General features: G+C 52.3%; 10 protein-coding genes across 10 annotated transcripts; 5 read left to right on the top strand and 5 right to left on the bottom strand.

The window, feature by feature from the left end:
* Positions 1-108: 108 nt before the first annotated feature.
* On the bottom strand, positions 109-2,388 carry NFIA_097550 (acetoacetyl-CoA synthase; the record flags this gene model as incomplete). The annotated part of the gene is made up of 4 exons (XM_001262023.1): positions 109-267; positions 324-664; positions 728-2,216; positions 2,275-2,388. 4 exons carry the CDS (start codon positions 2,386-2,388, stop codon positions 109-111), a joined length of 2,103 nt encoding a protein of 700 aa, XP_001262024.1.
* A 755-nt stretch (positions 2,389-3,143) lies between these two features.
* On the top strand, positions 3,144-3,893 carry NFIA_097540 (ureidoglycolate hydrolase; the record flags this gene model as incomplete). The annotated part of the gene is made up of 1 exon (XM_001262022.1): positions 3,144-3,893. The coding sequence occupies one exon, from the start codon at positions 3,144-3,146 to the stop codon at positions 3,891-3,893; it is 750 nt and encodes a 249-aa protein (XP_001262023.1).
* Positions 3,894-4,068: 175 nt separating this feature from the next.
* NFIA_097530 (mismatch repair ATPase MSH1) lies at positions 4,069-7,276 on the bottom strand (the record flags this gene model as incomplete). The annotated part of the gene is made up of 3 exons (XM_001262021.1): positions 4,069-5,828; positions 5,891-6,812; positions 6,902-7,276. 3 exons carry the CDS (start codon positions 7,274-7,276, stop codon positions 4,069-4,071), a joined length of 3,057 nt encoding a protein of 1,018 aa, XP_001262022.1.
* A 430-nt stretch (positions 7,277-7,706) lies between these two features.
* NFIA_097520 (ATP-dependent RNA helicase BRR2) lies at positions 7,707-14,336 on the top strand (the record flags this gene model as incomplete). The annotated part of the gene is made up of 1 exon (XM_001262020.1): positions 7,707-14,336. The coding sequence occupies one exon, from the start codon at positions 7,707-7,709 to the stop codon at positions 14,334-14,336; it is 6,630 nt and encodes a 2,209-aa protein (XP_001262021.1).
* A 409-nt stretch (positions 14,337-14,745) lies between these two features.
* Positions 14,746-17,027, top strand: NFIA_097510 (oligopeptidase family protein; the record flags this gene model as incomplete). The annotated part of the gene is made up of 2 exons (XM_001262019.1): positions 14,746-14,777; positions 14,873-17,027. 2 exons carry the CDS (start codon positions 14,746-14,748, stop codon positions 17,025-17,027), a joined length of 2,187 nt encoding a protein of 728 aa, XP_001262020.1.
* Positions 17,028-17,519: 492 nt separating this feature from the next.
* On the top strand, positions 17,520-18,268 carry NFIA_097500 (uncharacterized protein; the record flags this gene model as incomplete). The annotated part of the gene is made up of 2 exons (XM_001262018.1): positions 17,520-18,003; positions 18,180-18,268. The coding sequence occupies 2 exons, from the start codon at positions 17,520-17,522 to the stop codon at positions 18,266-18,268; spliced, it is 573 nt and encodes a 190-aa protein (XP_001262019.1).
* Positions 18,269-18,561: 293 nt separating this feature from the next.
* On the top strand, positions 18,562-19,542 carry NFIA_097490 (glycoside hydrolase family 43 protein; the record flags this gene model as incomplete). The annotated part of the gene is made up of 1 exon (XM_001262017.1): positions 18,562-19,542. The coding sequence occupies one exon, from the start codon at positions 18,562-18,564 to the stop codon at positions 19,540-19,542; it is 981 nt and encodes a 326-aa protein (XP_001262018.1).
* Positions 19,543-19,660: 118 nt separating this feature from the next.
* NFIA_097480 (putative MFS transporter) lies at positions 19,661-21,747 on the bottom strand (the record flags this gene model as incomplete). Its single annotated transcript, XM_001262016.1, has 8 exons — positions 19,661-19,844; positions 19,900-20,229; positions 20,290-20,343; positions 20,393-20,479; positions 20,535-20,983; positions 21,032-21,134; positions 21,302-21,481; positions 21,554-21,747. The coding sequence occupies 8 exons, from the start codon at positions 21,745-21,747 to the stop codon at positions 19,661-19,663; spliced, it is 1,581 nt and encodes a 526-aa protein (XP_001262017.1).
* Positions 21,748-22,795: 1,048 nt separating this feature from the next.
* Positions 22,796-24,087, bottom strand: NFIA_097470 (putative oxidoreductase, short-chain dehydrogenase/reductase family; the record flags this gene model as incomplete). The annotated part of the gene is made up of 6 exons (XM_001262015.1): positions 22,796-22,932; positions 23,007-23,120; positions 23,169-23,240; positions 23,296-23,422; positions 23,492-23,943; positions 24,009-24,087. The coding sequence occupies 6 exons, from the start codon at positions 24,085-24,087 to the stop codon at positions 22,796-22,798; spliced, it is 981 nt and encodes a 326-aa protein (XP_001262016.1).
* A 501-nt stretch (positions 24,088-24,588) lies between these two features.
* Positions 24,589-25,994, bottom strand: NFIA_097460 (putative serine/threonine protein kinase ENV7; the record flags this gene model as incomplete). Its single annotated transcript, XM_001262014.1, has 3 exons — positions 24,589-25,133; positions 25,185-25,800; positions 25,875-25,994. The coding sequence occupies 3 exons, from the start codon at positions 25,992-25,994 to the stop codon at positions 24,589-24,591; spliced, it is 1,281 nt and encodes a 426-aa protein (XP_001262015.1).
* Positions 25,995-26,468: the final 474 nt, after the last annotated feature.

Below are 26,468 nucleotides of genomic sequence, written 5' to 3'. Positions count from 1 at the left end.
TGGTGGCTAGAGCGCTCATAGTCAACAGGCATGCAATTCTTCTAGGCTAGTCTATCATCGAAGACAAGTGGACGAGTCCAAAACCCAATGACTCGTGTAAAGCACGCTCTACAATTTGCTCCTGGGATCGACCAGCTTTTCAACCTCCGCAAACTGGTAATAGTAATCTAAGCTCTGCGGGTTGAGCAGAGTACCCGACGGTTTGATTTTCTTGCCTGATACGATCTGCTTTACCGGTAATTCCACCTTCTTCAGATTAACCGTTGTCTGTACGATGTTAGTCATAGTCGAGTCCTACCTAAGACATGAAGAGGAGCACGTACCGGAATCTCAGGCGTCTGGAAGACATACTTCGGCACATGCCGGGCACTCAGTGCCTTCCTAATTGCCTCTTTCACCCTGGCGACAAGCTGCGGCGTGAATTTGTATCCCGGCCGCATTAACAGGAAGAGCATGACGGATTCGTCGGCGTCGGTTGGCCGTCGCTGGCCGACGCAGATTGAATCCGCGATCTCGGTCGAGAATTGCGTGTCGATTACGTTGTAAATCTCGGCGGACCCGAAGCGGACTCCTGAGGGGTTGAGGACACCGTCTGATCTGCCCAGGAAGAGGATTTGCTTTGTGATGGGGTGGATGCAGATAAAGTCACCGTGGGTCCAGACATCTACATATCATAGGTTAGTAGATGGTAGATGCATTGAGAGGGTGGAGAGAGAAGGAGACTTACTGTCAAACCGGGCAAAGTATGAGTCAAAGTACTTCTGCGGGCCGTCGTCGCCCAAGAATTTGACTGGCATAGTTGGAAATGCTGCGGTGGCTACCAACTCTCCTGGCACACCATCTGCCACGGCACTGCCTTTGACGGCGGTAGCACCCTCATCCGCTTGATCGAATACTGCGATAGGAATACCCAGAGCTGGACCTTGGCACCCGCCCACATATAGAGGAGTAAGCGGATTCTCCAAGCCAAAGCAGGCGGCGAGATCGGTGCCGCCGGAGATATTCGCCAACTGGGTATGAGATGGGAAACCCTCGTCGTAGAACCATTCAAACAAGGATTCTGCAAGGACCATGCCTGTGCTCGTGACGATGCGGAGTGCCCTGAGATCTGCAATGTCTCTCGGCCTTATGTTGTTCTTCCGGAGCTCATGGAGATAGCGCGGTGACGTGCCGAAATGAGTCACTTTATGCTTGCCCAGTAGCTCGATGAGGAACTTGGCGTCCGGTAGGAAGGGACTTCCATCGTACAAGATGGCTCTGCCGCCGAACATCAGGCCCGACACGGCAGATAGGTACATGATCCACCCTGTCGTCGTGTATTGCAAAACGGTCGAATCTGGTCCATGATCACGGTGCAACCGAGCCTCTTTGTAGGTATTGAGTATGACTCCGCCTACTCCGTGAACGATGGGTTTGGGTTTTCCAGTTGTCCCGGATGAGTACACGACCAGGAAAGGATCCCGGAATCCGACCCTGACAAACTCAAGCTTGTGCAAGGGTGCCTTTGCAAGAATGGCTGCAACAGGTTGGGTTTTGGGCACGTGGGTCACATCGACTGGCTGGCCTGGGAACCGTGGCATCGCGATGATGCCTTCAAATTCGGAAACTTCCCGGAGGCCATCGACGATGTCCTTAATTTTTGGTCGAAGGTCAATCCGCTTCCCATTGTAGATTGCGCAATCGTCAACAAAGACGTACTTCGGCTTCAACTGGAGCAGACGATCGAGGATCCCTTTGACGCCCGTGTCAGTGGACGTTGACGAGAACCACGCTCCGAGAGCCGTCGTTGCCAGGAAGACGACAAGTGTATCGACGCTGTTACTTGCTACAGCGGCGACTCGATCTCCCTTGACGACCCCGGCTGCTTTGAGTGCTTGCACCATTCGCCCTGTCTTGCGCCTCAACTCGGCCCATGTAATGTTGCGAGGTGGTTCCGCCCCACCCTCCCTGATCTCTGTCAGAGCAATTTTATTGTCCTCCTTGCCCTTCGTTGTAATCTGGATATGCCCCGAGCTTGATCTCTCCGCCGAAAACAACATATTCTCGGCAAAGTTGAGTCGCACACCCTCAAACCAGGTGGGGATACTGTCAATGCGTGCTGATTCATCGACCACAGTTCTGTAAGTACCTTCTGAGATGATGGGAAAGTATCTCCAGCAAAAGTCCCAAAAGGATGCACGGTTGTCCGTCGACCACCGATAGAGCGAGTGGTAGTCCTTAGCAATTGCGTTAGACGACAAAGGAAGGTGGGATACCAGTCTCAAAGGTACGTACTGGAAGCTGAAGCCCTCTCTCTTTCTCTAACTTCGTTTTGAAAGCCCACATCTGAGTAGACTGCGGGTTAGGATGCTCCCAGAGCTTCCTCGGCAGGTCGGACGTTGAGGCCATTGGATCTTTACTAGAGAGTACAACGGTGAAGTTGAATGAATTTGAGTCAATCACTTGAAGAACTTCTAGCAGTAATCCTCGGTATACTTATAGCAAGAAAAGAAGTTATCCTAGCCGAATGAAGTCCGCTTATTGTTCCTATCAATGACAAACTGGCCTCGGTTAATGGCTGATGCCAGTCGGTTTTTGCGGAGTTGCGGGAATGCGGGGAAGAAAAGGAGAATCCACATTTAGAGGCGTCTTTGTTCCGGACCTGTCAATGCTTCTGCTGCATTTTGATATAGACCAGTGCTAGCCTAGCCCTTGAAATTGAGCTGAGGAGTGGTGGGCCATTTGTTGTATGGATGTATTGATGGGCGACCAAGAAAGTCCGCCAACTGGTTAGAGGAGGACTAGGAACCAGTTGACGCTAATGATCAACAAACTGAATCTCTTTTTGAAACGGAGGAATGAAATGTATCATTGACCAGCATAGGATGCATATTGAACACTTATTTTGGGCTGCGAACTGCGCCTCTAAATGGAGTTGATAAGTGAAGTGTTGATGATAGTCGGCCTCTCCCGAAGCTGTTCTTAGCGGCTGTCACCCACGGCGAGTGCCGACACTTGATGGAGTATTGTCCACTGCTCTTCTAAGTTATTAACCCAACATTGCTCTCAGCTTCTGCAAGGCTGGTCCTTGCCATTGATTGTTCAAAGGACCTTTATACACTACACAATTAGCCAAATCCTCAACCCCTTCGAACCCAAACACCATGACGCCCATCCTCACCTCCAGCCCGACTCTCCGCATCACCCCCGAACCCTTCACCAAAGAGGCCTTCGCGCCCTTCGGCACCGCCATCAGCTGTCCTCTCCCACGCGATCTCTCCTCTGCGCCTCCTCTCTCCTCGCTCCCTCCTCATGATCCCGCTCCAGTCAGTGCAAATCAATCCTCCGCCCTCAAGTACAGCCCCATCTCCCCGCTGCTCGACCACTACGCGCAATGTCCCAGCGCCCAGCCCTCTTCCGCCCGCATGAGCATGTTCTCGTGCTTCCCACGCAAACTGCGCACCGCCAAAGCAACAGGAGGGGAGGCTAGCGTCTTCGACGTCCGCATCCTGGAGCGACACCCCTTCACCACGCAGACATTCACACCTCTTGACCTATCCAGCCAGACCCGCGCAGGCGATGCAGAGGAACCATTCTACCTGGTTATCGTGGCGCCGACGTTGAAGGGCCAGACGGCAACGGCGACTACGCCTTCGGGGGACACCGTGACGATCAGGGATCCGCCCGACTTGAACAATATGCGGGCATTTGTGGCGCGGGGTGGGCAGGCGGTGACGTATGGGGTTGGGACGTGGCATGCGCCGATGGTGGTGCTGGGTCCCAGGCGGGTGGATTTTGTGGTTGTGCAGTTTGTCAATGGAGTGGATGATGAGGATGTGCAGGAGGCTGCGTTTGGGGAGGGGATTGTGGTTGATTTGGGGAGGAGTCGGACGTCGGGTGCTTCCAAGCTCTGAGACCCTCAAGTGTGGGATTCTTGCCTACGTCTGGAATGGAGGCCTTTGTCCATAGAGGATCTCTGTTAATGTATTACGAATGTACGTTAAGCATGACTAGATTGGTATCTCGAGCAAAAATGCAACACACGAGAAGACATGGAACATGTACATAGAGGGTCAGGAGTAACGGGCATTACGCGGTTGCTGACGCGATAGTATGGCTATGGCTGCCGCCCGATGACCATGGAGCGCGGTTACCCAACGACTGTCGCACTCGACTGGCCATCTCTAGGGTCTCCTTCGGCAAGCCTGCGAGCTGCGCGACTTTCAGCGCATGGGAGTTACGGTTCACTCCCTTGCGCAGTCGATGAACAAATGAGAACGACCCCGACGCGGTCTCTTTCACATCGGTACAGTATCGCCCCAGTGCCTCAAAGTCATCGGTCATGTCCGCTAAAGCATGGAAATGGGTTGCGAACAACGTCCGGCACTTGTTGCGGTAGTGCAGATGGTGCAGACAGGCAAAACTGATGGCTGTCCCGTCTTCTGGCGTTGTCCCGCGGCCAACCTCATCCATGATAACAAAGGAGCGCGCTGTCGCCTGCTTCAGTATGGTGGCCGTCTCCAGCATCTCCACCATGAAAGTGGACTGGTCTCGGAATAAATCGTCGGCCGCCCCAATCCGACTGAATATCTGATCTACAATGCCAATCTCCGCATACTCAGCGGGCACGAATGACCCAACCTGTGCCAAAATGGTGATGAGCGCATTTTGGCGCAAGAACGTGCTTTTACCAGCCATGTTCGGACCAGTGATGAGCCAGATCCTCTCCGAATCGCCCAGGAAGCAGTCGTTACTGACAAACTGTCGCCCTTGCTCCTCAAGCCCAAGCTTGACTGTTGGATGCCTTCCCCCAACGATTTTGTGCGTTACTCCACTGGTGAGGATCGGACGCACTAAACGTTGCTCTTCAGCCAAGGTGGCGAAAGAACACGCAACGTCAAGCTCGTCCATTACGGCAGCGTTGCGTCTGATCTTCACTAGGTTGAGAATCACTTCGCGGCGCAGTGTCTCAAAGATCGCCTGTTCCTCCTGTCGGATTTGGACTTTCACCTGGTCCATTCGGTCTCCCAACGCTGTCCAGGCGGGAAGGTAAAAGGACCGTGTCGATTTGGTTGAAGACACATTCCGCGTTACACCTAGCTCCTCTAGAGACTGCTGGGAAATTTTGGCTCCTTTGACATGGCAAATATGTCCCAGGCCAGAAGTCCATCTCAACGAGAGGGCAGAAGACCCGACGGCTTCGCGAAGACGTTGAGTAAGACGGGTCTTTTCATCCTGCAGACGGTCCAAGGACTCATGTAGCTCAAGAAGAGCTGCGCTGGCACTGCGCCTCATGATCCAAGTTTCCGGCGCGGTTGTTTCTTCCGTCGAGGCCTTGGATTGATCGCTGTTCTTAGCTCTCACTTTTTTCGGAAGCGTCTCCACTTCTCCAGGCAGTCCCTCGCTCATGGCTACTTCCTGCGCCAGCATCGCCGCTTCAGCCGCCGTATCATCCGCAAGACGCTGCTTCTGCAGTAGACCTTCTTCGTCAATGGCAGCTGAGATCCGATCCGCCAGCGCGGTCGGTCCATCCAGGCACAGTTGACCGGTCATAGCTGAGAGACTACGCTTGGCATCGTTCGACTGTATATGAGGCAAAGCTTCAAGTCGGCCGTTATGTTGGCTGGATAAAACCACTTTGATCTCTCTCGAAGCCTGAATAGCCCTGGCAAGGCAGATCAGGTCGTCCGCGTCTCCTCTCCCCAAGGTGAATTTCTGGACCAAGCGTTGAGCATCATAGCTTCGCTTCAGCAGTTGGATTACACTGTCGCGTAAATCACTATTCTCGAGGAAGACCGATACAAGGTCGAGTCGTTCGTTGATTACCAGCAATGATGTGGAAGGGGATGCTACGAATATATCAGTCGATGCCGCTGCAATCTGCGAAAATACAGAACAGAGTGAGACATACTCAGGCGATCTCTCAGCAGACGTGCTCCACTTTTGGTAGACGTCCGGCGCACCGCATGTAGTAAACTTCCTTTCCCAAAGCCATCCCGCGCCGTCTCGAGAATTTCCAGGCCTCTCAGACTGTTCCGGTCGATGTTCATAGACTCATTCAGATGTCGACGACGAGGCGGCTGAAGCTTCAGATTCAAGCCCTGCAGCTGAACTCTGATATACTCCAGCAAGCTATAACCGGCTGCGACCTCTTCCGGCGTGAAAGCATCGGAATCTTGGTCAGCTACTTGCGCCTCAAGCACAGAGCTCCACTGTGATATAGGTAGAATCTTGCTGGGATATGCGAAAAAGGTCATCAGGCGATGGTCATGCCCAACCAGAAGTTGCAACTCCTGCCCGATCAGGTCCTGAAGTTTCTGGTCCACGAGTATCTCCCGCGCTCCGATCCGAGCAATTGCCGACGGAAGCATCTGAGTGGTAGTCGATTGTGTGAAGAAGTCTCCTGTGGATAAGTCCAGCCAGGACAAGCCAACGTGCTGGGATGCGGAAGACAATATGTGCTGCTGCGCAGACAAGTCGCCCTCCTGTTGTTCTACTTGCGCTTTCAAGGCTGCCACGTCGATATAAACCGCCAGCAAGAAATTGTTCTCCGAAGGGTCCATGAACTTCTCATCGATTAGGGTACCTGGCGTGATAATTCTGGCTACCCTGCGATCGAAGAGCAGACCGCCCCGGGCTTTATCCTCAGCGGCATTGGCAAACTCTTCGCTGATAGCCACGTATTTATTCAAGTCTTGGACGAGAATCTTCAAAAACCGATCTAGCTGAAAGAAGGGAAATCCCGCCATGGGAACAGGACCCGCGCTGGTCTTCTTGACGGCGAGCTTCAAGTTCAGTAACGGAGCTAGCTCTTCAGCCTGCTCAAAGTAGAGCTGGAGAATCTGTTAGGGATCTATGCTGCCTTCAGAAGAGAGAATACGACTGTCTAACTCTACTTGGACCGCCAGTCCGAAGTCCGTACCTCGTAGAAGCCTCCTACTCGAGTCAAAATAACACAATTCCTGAACTTCCGCATGTTATTCCGATGTCCCTGTACGACCGTGGGATATCGAGGCGCATCGTCCGTAGCGCCGGTAGCGCCGTCGTCATACGGCTCGAGTTTCAAAGTTCCCTGCGGTAGATCCTTGACTTTGACCTTAGTCCTCGTTCTTGCCCCTCTTCTGAGCTCGAGATTCGGCGTTGATAACGAAGCTTCGACGCGGGCGTGTGGACGGCGCGCATGGTGACAGATCGTTCGGTGCACAAGGCAACGATGCGCGGCAGAAGTGTCGAATTTATGAACATGATGGAATTGCGGCGGCACTAAACGAGCGAATCGACATCCATTGATGCGCATGGTCCCGAGCTGAGCAAGTCACCAACGTGCTGTTGGTGTTGCTGTGGATGAGATGCGGGCGGCGGGACTAAAACGGGAACCTCTAATCTCAGGTGTCACTCGCCAAACCTTCCCGCTTCGCCACTGAAATCTGCTGCAGAAGAACTTCCCGACAACTTTCAAACGCCATCTCCCTTCAACCATCCAAACCACTACAGGCAGCTTGCAACCCTGCAACAACGAGTAAGCTTGCCTGCTGCAAGAGGATGATCCAGGTTTGTGAAACCTTTACGGACACTTAATTATTTCCACCATTCATTTCTTGACGCAGGTGTGTCGACGCGCCGGCTGTATCTGAGCTCCACCGAGCCCGGGCGACTGAAAGAAGTCGTCGCACTATCGTTCTTTCTTGTCGGAATTTTTTTTTGATTGCAGTTGAAACACCATCAAGATGGCGGACCAAAATATCTCCCAGTACAAGTACTCGGCGATGTCCAACCTGGTTCTCCAGGCGGACCGTCGTTTCATCTCTCGCATCAATGATGAACCCACCGGAGACCCAGAATCCCTTGCTGGGCGCATCAGCATTCGGGAGATGGGTTCAAGAGTCGCGCATGACGATGCGCCAAAGACTAAGAAGAAACCCGTCGGACCTACAGATATCGAGCGAGGTGCGATCCGAGAAGGCGAGGATGTGCTCGCTCGAGAACAGAGAAAACGTCGCGGGCAACAGCAATTACGCGGCCAGGGTATTCTCTCCGCTGCCGATGCTCTCATCGAAGGGTTGAAATACCGCCCTCGAACGCCCGCCACCCGCGCGACCTACGATCTTATCCTTACAATGACTGCAAGCCATCTGGGTGATGTCCCTCACGAAGTCGTTCGGAGTGCTGCCGATGCTGTGTTGGAGCTATTGAAGGACGAAGATATGAAGGACTTCGACAAGAAAAAGGAGATTGACGACTTGCTCGGCAGCTCCATGAGTCCAAAAGAGTTCAACGAACTTGTAAATTTGGGAAAGAAGATTACGGACTACGATGCGCAGGACGAGGACGAAGAGATGGAGGGCGGAATGGATGGCCAAGAAGAGGCAGAGCTCGACGAACGTCAGGGTGTTGCCGTCGTCTTCGACGAGGAAGATGAGGATGATGAGCGCATGGGCACTGTCACCGAAGTCCGAGACGAGGATGACCTGACCGACGATGAAGAGCCAGATGAACAAGAAGCTCCCGATATTGAGGCTGCGACGACCGAGAAAGCGAATATCGAAGGTCTCGAGGCTGAGGAAGAGATGGTCATCGACGGTGGACTAGATCGCGCTGACCAACGGCGGAACAAGAACTTGATAGTTCCTGCCCGGCAAATCGACGCTTACTGGTTACAACGCCAAATTGGTTCTGCGTATACCGATGCTCATATACAACAGGAGAAGGCCACACAGGCTTTGGAAATACTTGGTGGCAAAGCGGAGGACGGCACGGAGAAATCGCTGCGAGACGTGGAAAACGACCTGATGGAACTTTTCGATTATGAACACCCAGACCTTGTCGCCAAATTCGTCATGAACCGTGATAAGATTGTGTGGGTAACGCGTTGGCGCAGGGTTGCCGAAGATGCCGATGCTCGCCATCTCGTCGAAAGTGAGATGGTTGAGGCTGGCCACCGAGCTATTTTGGACGAAATTCGAGGCAAGACGGTTCGCGATGAAGCGGCAGGTCGTCCCGAGAAGAAGATCAAACTCGATCTGATGGATGTCGATGTCCCTAGCGCGCCGGCTCCCGAACAGAAGCCTGCAGAGGGTGGCTTGGTCGGCGGTCTGCAGCCCAAGAGGCTGATCAACCTGGAGAACCTTGTCTTCCACCAAGGCAACCATCTGATGACCAACCCGAATGTCAAGCTACCTCAAGGTTCCACCAAGCGAACATTCAAAGGATACGAGGAGATTCATGTACCACCGCCCAAACCCAAGCGAGACCCTGGGGAGAAGAACATCCCCGCCACTGAACTGCCTGAATGGGCCCGTATCGGCTTTGGCAGTGCCAAGGAGCTCAACCGAGTTCAGACCAAATGCTACCCAGCTGCCTTCCACGATGATGGCAATATGCTTGTCTGTGCTCCTACGGGATCTGGAAAGACCAATGTTGCCATGCTTACCATCCTTCGCGAGATCGGCAAGAATCGCAACCCGGAGACCGGGGAGATAATGCTTGATGATTTCAAAATCATTTATATCTCTCCCTTGAAAGCTCTGGTCCAGGAGCAAGTCGGCAACCTCGGCAAACGGCTCGAGCCCTACGGCATTCGAGTTTCCGAGCTGACTGGTGATCGCCAACTCACAAAGCAACAGATTGCTGAAACCCAGCTGATTGTCACGACTCCCGAAAAATTTGACGTCATTACCAGAAAGGCGTCTGAGACGAGTTACATCAAGCTCGTGCGTCTGATCATTATTGATGAAATTCATTTGCTTCATGACGAGCGAGGACCCGTTATCGAAAGTATCGTTAGTCGGACAATTCGCAAGGTAGAGCAGACCGGAGAACCTGTCCGCATCGTTGGTCTCAGTGCAACTTTGCCAAACTACCGTGATGTAGCCAGCTTCTTACGAGTCGACCCCAATAAAGGCCTGTTCCACTTTGATGGTTCTTATCGACCATGCCCGTTGAAGCAGGAATTCATTGGTGTCACCGACAAGAAAGCTATCAAGCAGCTGAAGATGATGAACGATATTTGCTATAACAAGGTTCTCGAGCAAGTCGGGCAGCGAAGAAACCAGATGCTCATCTTCGTTCACTCTCGAAAGGAAACGGCGAAGACGGCCAAGTATATCAGGGATAAAGCATTGGAGATGGAGACGATTGGCCAGATTTTGCGTAGCGATGCTGCAAGCAGGGCTATTTTAGCGGAAGAAGCCGAGTCCGTCGATGATGCATCGCTGAAAGACCTGTTGCCATACGGTTTCGGTATCCACCATGCAGGACTGAGTCTTGCGGATCGTGACTCAGTCCAAGCGCTGTTCGCTGATGGCAGCATTCAAGTCCTCGTATGCACGGCAACTCTTGCCTGGGGTGTCAACCTGCCCGCGCATACCGTTATCATCAAAGGAACTCAGGTATATTCACCGGAGAAGGGTAGCTGGGTTGAGCTTAGCCCTCAGGATGTCCTCCAGATGCTGGGACGAGCTGGTCGACCTCAATACGACACGTTTGGTGAAGGTATTATCATCACATCCCAGACTGAAATTCAGTACTACCTCTCCCTCATGAACCAGCAATTGCCGATTGAGAGTCAGCTCATGAGCAAACTTGCTGATAACATGAATGCGGAGATCGTCCTTGGAAACATCCGCAATCGCGACGAGGGAGTGGAGTGGCTGGGTTACACTTACCTTTTTGTCCGTATGCTCCGCTCGCCTGGCCTGTACAGCGTGGGCGCCGATTATGAGAACGACGACGCGTTGGAGCAGAAGCGGGTTGACCTTGTTCACTCCGCAGCCGTCATCTTGGAACGGGCCGGACTTATCAAGTATGAGAAGAAGACTGGACGCCTGCAATCCACCGAGTTGGGACGAATTGCTTCGCATTACTACATTGGCCACAATTCCATGTTGACCTATTCTCAGCACATTCAACCATCCATCTCGACCATTGAGCTCTTCCGCATTTTCGCCCTCAGCGACGAATTCAAGTACATCCCTGTTCGCCAAGACGAGAAGTTGGAGTTAGCGAAACTCCTCGGTCGTGTTCCTGTTCCTGTGAAGGAGAGCATTGATGAACCTCATTCGAAGATCAACGTTTTGCTGCAGGCCTACATTTCCAGACTGAAGCTAGAAGGACTTGCTTTGATGGCAGACATGGTGTATGTCACTCAGTCCGCGGGTCGTATTCTGAGGGCCCTTTTTGAGATTTCCTTGAAGAAAGGCTGGTCATCTGTCGCGAAGACTGCTCTCGACCTCTGCAAGATGGCGGAACGGCGGATGTGGCCGACCATGACACCACTGCGTCAATTCCCTCACTGTCCCCGGGATATCCTGCAGAAAGCGGAGAGAATCGACGTGCCTTGGGCCAGCTATTTCGACCTCGACCCTCCTCGCATGGGCGAACTTCTTGGTATGCCCAAGGCTGGACGGACCGTGTGTGATCTCGTGTCCAAGTTCCCTCGTTTGGAAGTCCAGGCGCAAGTTCAGCCTGTAACCCGGTCATTGCTTCGAGTGGAGCTTACCATCACTCCGAATTTTGTGTGGGATGATGCTTTGCACGGAACAGCGCAAGACTTTTGGATCCTCGTCGAGGACTGTGACGGCGAGGAAATCTTGTTCCACGATCAATTCATCCTCCGGAAGGACTATGCGCAGGCCGAGATGAACGAGCACCTAGTCGAATTTACGGTTCCCATTACCGAGCCTATGCCCCCTAACTACTTCATCTCTCTCGTTTCCGATCGGTGGATGCACTCAGAGACCAAGATTGCGGTATCTTTCCAGAAGCTGATTCTTCCGGAGCGATTCCCGCCCCATACTCCTTTGCTGGACATGCAACGGGCGCCCGTCAAGGCACTGAAGCGTGAGGATTACCAGCAACTCTATCCTGAGTGGCAACTCTTCAACAAGATCCAGTCTCAAACTTTCAAGTCGTTGTATGATACCGACGACAATGTCTTCCTCGGTGCTCCTACGGGCAGCGGCAAAACTGTTTGTGCTGAGCTTGCATTGCTGCGGCATTGGGCAACCGGAAAGGGCGGCAGAGCCGTCTATATTGCTCCTTTCCAAGAATTGATTGATCACCGACATGCAGACTGGGAGAAGCGGTTGGGTAACCTCGGTGGCGGCAAGAATATCGTCAAGCTGACTGGAGAGACCACTGCGGATCTGAAATTGCTGGATCAGGCAGATCTGGTTCTCGCCACGCCGACGCAGTGGGATGTTCTGTCCCGGCAATGGCAAAGGCGCAAGAACGTGCAATCCGTGCAGCTGTTTATCGCAGATGAACTCCATATGCTTGGAGGCTATGGAGGATATGTGTACGAAGTAGTGGTGTCGCGCATGCATTCTATTGCCCTTCAGCTAGAGAACGGTATGCGCATCGTTGGGCTGAGCGTGCCTCTTGCTAACGCCCGTGACATCGGCGAGTGGATTGGTGCGAACAAGCATACAATTTACAATTTCAGCCCTCACGCTCGCCCTGTGCCTCTTGAGCTTCATATTCAGTCCTTCAGCATTCCCCACTTCCCCTCACTCATGCTGGCTATGGCTAAACCGGCATATCACTCGATTTTGCAGTTGGCTCCGGACAAACCCGCGCTTGTGTTTGTACCCAATCGCAAGCAGACAAGATCAACAGCTATTGATCTCTTGGCTGCTTGCGCTGCGGATGATAACGAAGACCGATTCCTTCATGCTGATGTGAATGAACTTGCGCCACTACTGAATCGGATTCAGGAACGGACGCTGGCTGAATCGCTCTCCCACGGCATTGGATACTATCACGAAGCTCTTAGCGCTACTGACAAGCGCATTGTCTCGCATCTCTTCACCATTGGTGCGATTCAGGTCCTACTTGCTTCACGCGATGTCTGCTGGGACCTGAATCTCACGGCACATCTTGTAATCGTCATGGGGACACAGTTCTTTGAAGGCCGCGAGCACCGTTACATTGATTATCCTATCAGCGAAATCCTGCAGATGTTCGGCAAAGCTACTCGCCCTAAGGAGGACAAGATTGGCCGAGGTGTTCTGATGGTACCTTCAGTCAAGCGCGAGTATTACAAGAAGTTCCTTAACGAAGCTTTGCCCGTCGAGAGTCATTTGCAATTGTACTTACATGACGCATTTGTGACCGAGATCAGCACAAGGACAATCACTTCGACACAGGACGCCGTGGATTGGATGACTTACACGTATTTTTACCGTCGTCTCCTTGCCAACCCCAGCTTCTACGGTCTGAGTGACATTAGCCACGAAGGTCTCAGCACTTTCTTGTCCGAGTTGGTGGAGAACACATTGAGGGAGCTGTCGGAGGCTAAGATTATTGACCTGGATGAGGAGGATGACAGCGTCTCGCCCCTCAATGCGGCCATGATTGGCGCTTACTACAACATCTCCTTCATCACCATGCAGACCTTCCTCCTGTCGCTCAGCGCTCGCACGAAGCTCAAGGGTATTCTGGAGATTATCACCTCAGCCACGGAGTTCGAATCAATTCAGATGCGGAGACACGAAGACCACATTCTGCGACGAGTGTACGATCGTGTGCCCGTCAAGATGTCGCAACCCGCCTACGACTCGCCTCACTTCAAGGCCTTTGTTCTCCTGCAAGCTCACTTCTCCCGCATGCAGCTGCCCATTGATCTTGCCAAGGACCAGGAGGTCATTGTCAGCAAGGTTCTCAACCTTCTCAGTGCATGTGTCGATGTTCTCTCATCCGAGGGTCACTTGAACGCAATGAATGCCATGGAGATGTCACAGATGGTGGTCCAAGCCATGTGGGATCGGGACAGCCCTCTTAAGCAGATTCCTCACTTTGGCCCTGAAGCCATTAAGGTGGCCAACGAGTACAACATCAACGACATCTTCGAATTCATGGAAGCGATGGATCCATCCGAGAACAAGGACTACCCCACGTTGGTCAAGCGACTTGGTCTCGATAACTCACAGTTGGCTCAAGCTGCCGCGTTCACGAACGAGAAGTATCCCAACCTTGACCTTGACTTCCAGGTGGAGGATCCCGAGAACATTACATCCGGCGAGCCGGCGTATCTCAAGATCAAGATTGAACGGGAAGTCGAAGAGGACGAGGAACCTGACACCACAGTACACGCGCCGTTCTACCCTGGCAAGAAGATGGAGAATTGGTGGTTGGTTGTGGGAGACGAGAAGACGAAGAATTTGCTTGCCATCAAGCGAGTTACCATCGGACGCAAATTGGAGTTGCGCCTGGAGTACATTGTGCCCACGCCTGGTGAGCATGAGTTGACACTGTACCTAATGTGCGACAGCTATGTGGGTGTAGACCAAGCCCCCACGTTTACTGTGACGGCAGCTGAAGGCATGGAAGAGGATGAGAGCGAGGAAGAAGAGGAGTAAAGGGTTTATTAAAATCTGTTAGCACTAGATCCGTCTGTTAATTCTCTTTGTTGTATTTATACGGTCAATCTACGTGGAAGCAATGATAATAAGAATGTTCGATCCAATACTTCAGATCAGTCCGTAGACTCAGTAACTGATTACAGGACGGTCTTCTCCTCACGCGATAAGGCAGCTCTCTCCACATCTCCAACCTCCTCTTCTCTTCCCCCTTCCATCTCCCCCACAACCCCTCCTGATCTGACTACCATCCATCATTGTTTGATATCGCAGTTTGCAATATATACAGTATAATAACCGAATAACTTCAAGTTACACAATTCTGTCTGTTCACCCCCAATCGCATTGTCTACCCCTCAACGCTTGGCGCCGATCTTATCAAGACAGTCCTTATCACTGTGGAACGGACATGACCATCCGATCAATGAAGTTTACTCCAGAGTAAGTAAATCGGTCTCGTCTCTTCCTACAGCCGCGGAAGATCTTGAGTCAGAAAAGGCATATTCTACCCCAATTCGGATCGCTGACTTGATCAGGGTCCTCCTGGGAGCTCCCCGCCGCTCTGGGCCCATCCCCAACTCTTCAGGGACACTTGCCGTCTACACACAGACATCCTACTCCTTCGACTCTCATTCGAAGACCAATGAGATCCGTGTACTAGACATCGCCACCGGCCGATCAGCCCTCATCACGAACGATCCGGGCGCCAGCAGCCCACAGTGGCTGGATAACAGCGACCAACTGGTGTGGCTGAAGACCAAAGCAAATGGAAATACCAGCTTCATTGTCGGAGACGCGCGGGAAGTCGACAAGACCTACACTGCGGGCACTGTGCCCGGTCCCGTGTCCGACCTCAAGGTGACTGTTGTCGAACAGGGCAAAATTGGGTTTGCGGTGGCTGGGAAGGCCAACCCGGATGGGTCATTGTACAACCCACACGACGCCAAAAAGCCTCTCAGCTCAGGTAGGCTGTACACGTCCCTGTTTGTCCGACACTGGGACTCTTGGATTGAGCCACAGCGCAACGCCATTTGGTATGGGTTGCTGCAGCGCGCGCCCCTGTCTCCTGCTAGTCGACAGGCAGGCAGATATTCCGTCTCCGGGCTGACGAACCTGATCTCGATTTGCGGGCTAACTGGGGTTGAGTCGCCTATCCCACCTTTTGGCGGCTCAGGCGATTTTGACATCAGCCCGTCAGCAATTGTGTTTGTTGCAAAAGATCCTAACCTCAACCCCGCGACACACACGTCCTGCTCATGCTACTACTGTCCGATGTTCTCGTGGACCGGTGTAGGCGCTCTGGAAGCCAAGGTATGCACAGTCAAAGGTCTTGAGGGTGCTATGTCATCTCCTGTTCTCTCGTCCGATGGCAGCTCGATTGCTCTGCTCGGGATGCGTGAAGATGGCTATGAGTCGGACAAAAACAGAATCCTATACGTTCCAAACCCTTGGAGTGGTGAGATGATTGAGGTTTTCGCCTCTGCTGATGGCAAGGGACAGTGGGATCTCAGCCCGTCGGGATTGACGTTTGCTAAGGATGATCAGTCATTATTCGTTCAGGTCGAGGAGCAGGGCCGTGGCGTGTTGTATCAACTTCCTCTCGACAATGTCCGCCATAGTGCACCCGATGTGTTGAAGAAGCTCACGCATTCTGGTTATGTTACGGATGTTTTCCCTTTGGGGGCGAATTCATCGAATCTGTTGATTGCCAGCAACAATTTGGTAGACAATAGCTTGTGGACCATCATTGACACCCAGGATACATCCAAGGTCAGGGTCATCTCATCTATTGGCCGTGGAGGCGCCGCCTTTGGTCTTTCACCCACACAGGTGGATGAGATTTGGTTCAAAGGCGCGGAGGATCACCCCGTCCATGCGTGGGTGGTTAAACCGTCCAATTTCAAGCCTGGCAACAAGTATCCACTCGCTTATCTGATTCATGGGGGGCCTCAGGGCGCATGGAATGACCAATGGAGCACTCGATGGAATCCCGCCGTGTTTGCTGAGCAGGGTTACATCGTCATTACACCCAATCCCCGAGGTAGCACCGGTTACGGGCAACCATTTACGGACGCAATCCGTGGTTCTTGGGGAGGCCTACCTTATATCGATATCGAAAAAGGATTTGACTACATCGAGGAGAATCTGGATTACGTTGACACCACGAGAGCCGTCGCACTTGGAGCGTCTTATGGCGGTTATATGATGAACTGGATCCAGGGCCACCCTCTCGGCCGTCGATTCAAGGCTCTCGTCACGCACGATGGTGTATTCAGCATGACCTCTCAGCTTGCCAGTGAGGAACAATACTTCCCACTCCATGACCTGGGAGGCCCGATCTGGAAGGTCCCAGAGAACTGGGAGAAATGGGATCCGTCTCGTTTTACGGAGCATTGGCAGACACCCCATCTGATCATCCACAATGAGCTCGACTACCGTCTGACAATAGCGGAGGGACTTGCAGCGTTCAACGTCCTGCAGATGAGGGGGATCGAGAGCGCCTTCCTGACCTTCCCAGACGAGAACCACTGGGTGCTCAACCCGGAGAACTCTCTCGTATGGCACCAGACTGTTTTCAACTGGATCAACAAGTATGTCGGCTTGCCTCCAGTGACCGATGAGAAACGCGACGCCTTTTGCTCGAAGAAGACACCGTTGGAGAAGCGTGTAGCTGGGCTATCCCTTTCATAGTCTGAAGTTTTGTAACTCTGCGTTTGTGTCTTGGATGTGCACAATGACAATGACATCTTGATATAGCCTCGTCGGTATCCTTTGAATTCGAGTTTCTGTTTCATGATCTTTTATTGATTATCCTCAATGGATATTTGATTGCTTTGTTGGACGATCTATTGTCTGGTTTGTTGTTGCTAGCATGAAACGGAAAGCCTTCGAGACAAAGGGAGAGTACAATGTGGCCGAGTGCTGGTCATTTGGCACCAACAAAGAGTTCCTATTCTTGTCGTGGCTTTTCTTCACCGTAGCCTTTGTCACATATCAGCTGTTTCATGGTTCAGGACGAAGTATATAAGCGACGGTAACCTCGGATTTCCATGATCTCTCTGCTACGATCCAAGTGCTTAAATTTGAGCAATCTACTCCCACGCAGCAACCAAGGAACAAACTTACAGAGTCAGCCAAAGTCTATATCTCACTTTGACCTGAACTAATTCTTCCATATACAAAATGCAAGGCAGCAACAATCCCTCCCTCCCCGGTATCGTGATAGACCCGTCGTCCCCTCAATCCCCCACTATCTCCTGTGCATTCTCACCATCAACACCCACAAGCTCGACGTCGAGCCGATCAACACCACAGTCATCACAGCCAGCATCACCAGCGGAATCAAAACCAGCAAAACGACCCAAGAAGGTCCACCCATCCTTCCAGCCCGTCCTCCGCCATCTACGCACCCCTCTCTGCCCCCTCGTCTCCAGCACCACGGGGCAGCAACATCCCGAATTCCCCAAGACCCTCCTCGCCTACCACCTACTCACCTCTCGGCAACTGGACGATCTAGCCCGTCACTTCCACCAGGTGTGGCCACCGGTGGAGGCCACAAGGGCATACCCCGTCTCGATCCCCGCGTGGATCGGCACACAGGGCGAGAAGAGCGTCGATCTACAGACGAAGCGGCGACGGTTCGGTCGCTTTATTGGGCTGAGGGGGTGTGAGTCGCCTACTGTTAGTACGGCAGGATCTACCAGTGAGGACGACGCAGAGGAGCTTTTGGAGAGGATGGAGTGGGAGTGGGAGCAGGGGCTTCTACAGGCGCAGCGGGATGATCCTGATGCTATATTGAGGTGGAAGGCATGGGGGCGTTGATTTTTCTTTTGGAGTCTGGAGGTGTGTCGCACGCCTTGTCTTTGTTCGTCTTTGTCTTTGTGGAGTTTGTGGTGGGCAATGCCGCATGCTGCATGCATATTCAGCCTTGATAGATATGAAGTACATTTCAGCAATCGCATACTAGAATATCATTGGATAGGGATTACATTCAAAATCACGTCAATATACTCTACGGCATATCTGATTAGGGCATCGAATCTAATCCCCCGTTTAGCCTGATGGAGTGGTGGGGTAATTTCTTGGGGTCTATGTTTAGCCTGAGTCGGATAAAACCGAGGCACTAAGGTTGTATAAGAAGGACGTTCGATATCAGGATGCCCATGCAATCACTTCAGTTCTCTTCTCGCTAGACTAGACTAGGCTGTCAGATACGAAGAGGAAAATGAGCGAACCACTCGTCAAACACATCTACACCGCGGACCCCTCCGCCCACGTCTTCAACAACAAACTATACATCTACCCCTCGCACGACCGCGAGACAGACATCCAGTTCAACGACAATGGCGACCAATACGACATGAACGACTACCACGTCTTCTCGCTGGAGACCGTCGGCGGCCCCGTCACCGACCACGGCGTTGTCCTCAAGGACTCCGACATCCCCTGGGTCTCCAAGCAGCTCTGGGCCCCCGACGCCGCAACCAAGAACGGCAAGTACTACCTGTACTTTCCCGCGCGCGACCGCGAGGGCATCTTCCGCATTGGCGTCGCGGTGGGCGATAAGCCCGAGGGGCCGTTTGCGCCGCAGCCGAATCCCATCCGCGGCAGCTACAGCATTGACCCGGCGACGTTTGTCGACGACGGCGGGCAGGCGTACTTGTACTTTGGCGGGATCTGGGGCGGGCAGTTGCAGTGCTGGTCCCGCTCGGCGACAGGGGAATGGGAGTTTGATGCGTCGAAGACGGGTCCGCAGGAGCCCAGAGGGGAGGGGGTAAAGGCGCTGTATCCGCGTGTGGCGCGGCTGACGGAGGATATGCTTGAGTTTGAGGGGGAGATTCAAGAGCTGGAGATTGTGGATGAGGAGGGGAAGCCGCTGGCGGCGGATGACCATGAGCGGCGGTTCTTCGAGGCGGCGTGGATGCACAAGTATAACGGCAAGTATTACTTCTCGTGGTCGACGGGCGATACGCATTACCTGGTGTATGCGACGGGGGATAGTCCACTGGGGCCGTTCACGTACCGCGGACGGATCCTGGAGCCGGTGCTCGGCTGGACGACGCATCATTCTATTGCGGAGTTTCAGGGGAAATGGTATCTTTTCTATCATGACTGTTCGCTGTCCGGAGGGGTGGATCATCTGCGGAGTGTGAAGATGCGGGAGATTGTTTATGATGCGGAGGGGAATATCAAGCTGGCTGAATGAGCGCTTGTTGCAGATGTATAGCTATTTGCATGGTCTGAGAGATGTATATATCATGGAAATTTCGTTTATATCGTCCTGTCTCGTTCATCATAACGGCCTTCTTCGTACTTCAGAACCATCAATGTCCCATTCCCCTGGCTTGATTCTCCCTGACAATGCTCCAGTACTTGTCGCGACTGCGAGCTCGGAATGTCTTTCCCCATTTGATCATCACCAGGAACACGGCAGATATGGCCATGCCAATGAACGCCGCTGACACAAAGCAGTTCTGGTATCCCAGGTCTTCAAGCCAGGGTGTTATACTATTTTAGTCAAGTCGTCAGCACTCGCAGTCAAGTCCATTCGGGCCTAACCTACCCGTAGCCCATGGCAAACGACATTGTGTTGCGAACCAAGATCACACTAGCCATCGCATCGCCACTCAGCTCCCTGTAGCTGTCGACGAGATAGTTGACGCTCAGGGTTATTCCACAGGTGTTGGCGAGCGCAAGAAGGCACATCGCGACTAGAAGTCCGAACCAGTGGACCTCGTGGGCTGCACCCACACCCCAGAGTAGCAACGATCCAGGGACAATGATCAGACACGCAAGGAAGGGCCAGAGACGCTGCTCGGCTTCCATCACTCCGCCGTTCCGTCGAGCTAGTCTGATAGTAAGCCAGTCACTGAATCTTCCGGTGAAAAGAGATCTAGACTGAGTTAGTAGAGTCTGTATGTTGATTGCTCGCTAGTCATCAAGACGGACTCACCCGCAAATGACACCCAGACAGCATGCGAGATAGCTCAGACCGACCATCGATGAACTGCCATAGTTAGTCGGAAGCCTTCTAGGATGTTCTCTGAGCATCCTACCTGAAATTATATGGTGCCGACCCCAGAATAAGAGATGCAGTGGCATTCAACACGTTGAACCAAATAAGATACGAGCCATACGAAAACCTGCTCCAGTCAGTATCCGATGTTTCAGATGAAGGTGAGAAACCGGTTGACATACCCAGCATAGAAGATAACCGGCCAGCTCAGGTAGTACAAAGTTTGGTAGAACCTCCTAAACATGTTGTTCCTGGGTTGCCGAGGTCCAATGATTGACAGCTTCTGAATATACGTTTTCTTGCTGTACATAACTCCGCACTCTGTTTGATCCGGTTGTGCAGTGGCAGGTAGAGGCTTTTCCCGGTCACCTTGCTCGGAGGGAGTCGTTGACGATTCTAACATGCCCTCGACCGTGGCTGTCTCGGCACGTCTCCGCGCGTAGTTTGTCTCCTCCATGAAGAAAAAGAGGAACACGATAGTAACAGCGCAGAATACGGCAGGCCAGTAGAAAACCCATTGCCATCCCTGATATTGGGCGATGAAGCCGCATATTACTGGCGCAAAGTAGTTGCTCCCGGCCAAGAAGAAGGCGTACAGGCCCATATACCTCCCTCGTTCATGGGTAAAGCACTAGACTTATCAATAAGTGGCGTGAACGTTTGATCCACAAATACTTACCACATCGGTGACGGTCACTTCTGGAAGGGCTTCGATCGGAGCAACGAAGAAGCCTGAAAGAATGCTGCGGCCAATCCACTCGCCGTTTGAACGAACATAAGGACTGTTAGCAGTCTCATCATTAGCGATTGAAGTCTACGACGGAGCGTCATGACAACGTACCCCCATACCAATGTAGCCTATTGCAAGGCTCTCTGTCAGAATCTTGACCTGGCAACCGTACAATAGCTTTGTAGACTCACCAATATTCCAACTAACGAGAGAATGTACGTCAATCGTTTACCATACTGCAATGCAAATGGTTGCCAGAAGAGAAGGCCCCAGCCTGCGAGCAAGAACAGATATCCGGTTCCCTGGTTGAGAGTGTCCACCGCAACACCGGTCTCTTCAGAGAGCTGAACAAGCACAGAATAAACGACTGAGGTTGAGATGCCTGCAAACAAGGTGTACCTGGACGGTAGGGAGCAGATTAGCTGTTCGGTCAAGAACTCTAGATCAAAACAACCTCTTCGGTCGACTCACACGCTCACACAGATCGTAGATAGTAGCTTGCGCCGTGGTGACCAATTCAGGGGATCATCTGGGTCATTGGAGGGTTCAGGCACAAGGACAATATCTCTGTCTCCTCTATCAAGGTGACGAGTGGCCAATACACCATCCACGTCCACCAGGGTGAAAGTGCCTGGGATGGCGTCGCTGTCCACACGGGGGGCCATGACGATATAAAATAACTGCAGGAGGCCAAAATGTTATTTGCAAACTGCAATAACGCTGTTTACATGTCCTTGAATGTCCCAAATGTATATACACTGCTGCCAGCCCGATGGGTGTGCAATTGGTCTGCCGATCAGAGTCGAGCGGTGAGCTCAAGATATAAGTCAAACTGCAGGATGTATCAATCACACTGCTACGAGCTTTAGTCTCGAAGACGACCTGAGAGTCGAAGTTGAACGGTAAGTACGAGTACTCGTTATCTGCTCCTCTCGAGGATCCACAGACGCGACATTCCTGATAGATAGCAGGCGCAAGCGCAGCGTCACATATGTACCACATCGCACAATAGCCGATAAGCACGGGTCGGAAGCATTCCGCTATCATGGGACTGGATGATGCAGCATGGATACATCGAGCTCAGATATCAACGAGGCCCACTTGACCGCTTATCGGGGCTCTCTCCACGAGGAGACGATGATCCATAGAAGTCGAGATGAGGGAAGCAGGTCCCTGGCTCAGTGACTCCAGCGATACAAAGACGGCCAATGCTCTGGAAGCGGACCTTTCTCCCCTCGTGACGGTACTTTGTCTGGAGAGAAAGGAACAAGGATGATGGGCTGCTGGTGAGCTTCATTGGACAGTCTCAATGGCCGTCGAGCTAAGCAAGGAGCTAGCCAGTACCACTGGGGTAGTTTCACCGTAGCTTGACAGTAGTCGATTTATTCCCTCCTTGTCCTCCGCGTCATTGGACGGGCTCGCCGACAGACATGGCAAGAGATAAACTGATCTGTTTGAGTGGTCGATAAAATTCGTGGTCAAGTTGGAGACAGCTGGGTTCCCCCGCACATAAATTATATATCTCAGCAATTATTCTCATTGGACGTCTCCACGGAGACAACGTCTACTCATTAGCTAAGTACGGGATGCACATTGGTTCTATTATCTGGTCAGCAGAGATGGGTTTACCTACAAACGCCGCAGAGGTATACTCATCTAGGAACAATCATATCTCCTTTCCTACACACAAGTACACAGACAACCTTGTCAACACTACAGCCGCTTAAACTCCTGCCCTACCAGCTGCTCACTTCGTGTCCACAACGCTCGACCGTTTTCCTCGCCGGCAGGAAAGTCAATCTTTGGCAGAGCAAGAATTTGGCAATTGTCTAGGTATGCGCCGGAGCGTTCTATTGCCGATGCAAATCCATCAGCACGATAGCCTCCGGTTGACACATTGCAACCATAGGAGGACCCCACTCACCACTGATATCCGGGTCGAGAAGAGCTCTGAGAATCGTGGCAATCCCCTGCGACGCCGACTTTGGCGCTTGTTGAAGAAGCAGCGGTAGGTCTTCCCCCACTTCAAACAGGCTGACTGTCAGAAACTCATCAAATGCAGGGAGTCATCTGGTTCTGCACGCACACTCTTTCTTCCTTTGGAGCCATGAAGCTACCTGCTCTGGCGAAGCAACGGTCTGAAGGCTTGGCTTGGTGTCTGAAGGATGTTAAGCACAGGCCGAAGATGGAAAATGACGGGGTCGCAAACTCACTTCCAGCATTGACAGAAAAGGTGGCCATTGACCGTCCAGAGCCCGTGATAGCCAGGCACTTGACCATCTGAACGTTGGCAAACATCGATAGAGCATATGCATCCAGTGGATGATATGTCTTTCCATCCTGCAGAATCGGCAGATACCCTTGTGATTACCTTTCATATCCTAACCCAAACCAGAGCAAATCACTTACTGCGAAATTGGGGTCATCCCAGGCCGGCGGCGGCGCTTCAGGCCGGATACTAGAGCAAACCATGACCACCCTTGAACCCGCCGGCATCAAGTGCACCACCAAATTGATCAGGAGGAAATTGCTGAGATAGTTGCACTGGAAGTGAGACTCGATTCCGTCCTCCGTCTTCATCCACAGTCCAGCCATCACCGTGGGAAATCCCACAAACCCATCAATGGGAACCTCAAGCTTCCTAATAGCTTCCGCCGCCTCGCGCACAGAGGCCAACCGGCCAAAATCTACCGAGATGTAGATCAGCTTCACCTTGGGATGTTTGTGGTTGATATCGTCGATCATCGCTTGCGCTTCGGCCTGCGACTTGCCCATCAGGATAAGGGCGGCTGCATCGCCGCTTGCCAGGGCCTCGGCGGTTGCTGCTGACAGACCTGTCCCACTGACTCCGGTCAAGAGGACTTTTTATGGAACATGATTTAGCTTATGATTACAGTCTTTGAAAGGGCTTGACATCTTGGCCTACATGTTCGTTTCTCGATGCTCAGGGGAAAGGCATTGACCACATCGGCACCTTTGGTCTCAAATCCCCATTCGATGGCCATGTTTGCGACTGTTGATCATGAGCTCACCGGGTCTGTACAGCTTGGCAGCATTAAGAAACCTCACCTGTCGCGAGCCGTTTATTAGAATGAGCTTTTCGTTTTCGTCATTGTGAGTCCGTCCACATTACGTATGAAAGACGTCCTAAGCATTGGAGATATCTATTCGGTCCGGTGGACTGTTACCAAGGTCAAAAAAGTCTGAAGGACCAATCACCAGTGTATCAGGAAGCAGAGTGTCATCGACCGAATTCACTTGTGGTCCCAGACAGACAACAGTATAATCGAGATACAAATTTGATAAGAGATGGTGGACTCCAAGGAGATATCCAGGGAATATGTTGAGCACTCGGCTCATACTTTACAAATCGGATTGAAACACAGCACAACCCGCACATAATGGCCCCATCAAGACAAGGCGTTGGACGCAAGGACGCGAAAAGGAAGACAGGTGACGGTCACTCAATAGAGAAGGAAATGTCATTCCTGATAGTATAACCCCGTTTAGGCTGATCCTGAAGCGATGCCATCGTCATCCGAAAGATCCTTGATCACGTCCTTTATGATCTGAATGAGCTCATCGATGTCAGGACGGTCAGCAGGCTCAACCTGCAAACACTTCCGGACTACCTCTTTCACTGGCTCGCTGATGGTTGCAGTGTTGTCTTTACCCGCATCCTCAGCTCCAGCTCGGCCTTTACCCTTGGTGGCCCCGGGCTTCTCATCCGGAAACCGCCAGTCCCCGCCCAATACACACATACTGAGGCTACCGCCGGTCTCCTCGCTTCGGGCCTCAAAGGGGCTTTTCCCTACAAGGCAGGCGTACAATGTGCATCCCAAGGACCAGATATCGACCTTGGTGTCAATGATTGACCCGGTCTTGACGTCGAATAGCTCAGGCGCTCGGTACGGCATGGTACTGTGCTCGGCAGCAGTATCTTGGACGGCCAGAGCTAGTGAACGGGAGGTGATAGCAATGGGACTGGGCGCTAGGGAGCCGAGATCCATTAGGATCGGAGTCTGACCGTCATCGTCGATCATGATATTGCCTGTCACAAGTCAGCCACCCAGCGCATAGAATTGCAGACGCACCAGCTCACCAGGTTTGATGTCCCTATGCGCATAAGGGCGAATTTCTCCCTCCTGAACTCCCTCCTGGCTTATAGTAACCTCGTCATCCATCAACGGCTCGTTTTCTGAATCTTCTTCGTCTACTCGCTGGCTTGCTCGACGCTTCGGCTTGCCCATTTGCATTGATAATTGTGCGTCCGCCTCCTCGCCCTCGCGTCTGACCGCTTTGGCTCTGCGCGTAGACCCAGCGCCACTCTTTACCCGATACTGGTGCATGGCTTTAAGCGCGTTGGCGACACCGAGCATAAGCACCATTAGCCTCTTCTCGGGAAAACGAGTATGGTTCACGAGATTCGCATTGATCGCATCTTGAAGATTCCCGCGTTGGTAGTAGGGAAGCAGGATGTAGACGGTTTTCGATCCTGGTTCGCCGCCATCGGAACGAAACTTCGAGCCCGGCTCCGTAGATACGCAATGGTCTATCGAATGGATGATGTTCGGTTGTGATGTGAATAGGTTGTAGGCTTCGACCTCTTTCAAAGCTTGTGATACAGATTCTTGGCCGAATGGACACCGGATCTTCTTCAAGGCGAAGAGCTCTGATGTCGCCTTATCTTGGACAAGGTAAACGTAGGAAAATCCACCCTAGCAGAGTCGGCAATGTCAGTTGAGGAGGTATAGCAACGAAATAACAGAGTCTGGAGATCCGACTGACTTACTTCACCAAGGAGCCGTAACAATTTGAAGCTGCGATTGTTGATTTTCAACTGCGGCGTGCTCGGAAAGCAGCACATGCAATCTGTAAAGTTGTAGAGCAGATCGAAGAAATACTGAGCCATCTTGCGCGCCGAATCAGGGAAGCTGTCGCGACCGACTCTATATCAGAATGAGATTATGATCTTTTCGCGATCTCCCCAGCTCATCAATCTTCAGTTGTCGCACAAGTGCCTCCACGGAATCGTCGACGTGCGTGGTTCCGCTGTCCCGCTGTGGAGCAATCACGTACTTCGTGCCAGTGAATGGAAGTCGGGAAGCGAGATTGGATAGTTAATGTTCAGGGACAAGTGGCCTCGATACTGGAGCGGGAGCAAGGATAAGGAACGCGAGGAGAGAATCGTGGGAGATGAAGGTGCCAGGTGGACGAACCGGAGAGATGTTAATCAGGAGAACTGCAAGGTAGTTAATTGTTAGCGTCGGGGAACGGTGACTGCTGTACAGAGTAGTGTCTCCTATGTCTCAGTCGAGCATGTGTCGCAGTAAGGTTGGAATGGAGAGGTGATGAAATGTCTCATCAACAATAGGATATCTTCAGA

This window comes from Aspergillus fischeri, genomic scaffold, assembly GCF_000149645.3.
Source record: "Aspergillus fischeri NRRL 181 1099437636262 genomic scaffold, whole genome shotgun sequence".
NCBI classification, from domain to species: Eukaryota; Fungi; Ascomycota; class Eurotiomycetes; order Eurotiales; family Aspergillaceae; genus Aspergillus; species Aspergillus fischeri.
The sequence above is the reverse complement of the archived record's forward strand: the minus strand, read 5'-3'. Positions and strand labels throughout refer to the sequence as shown.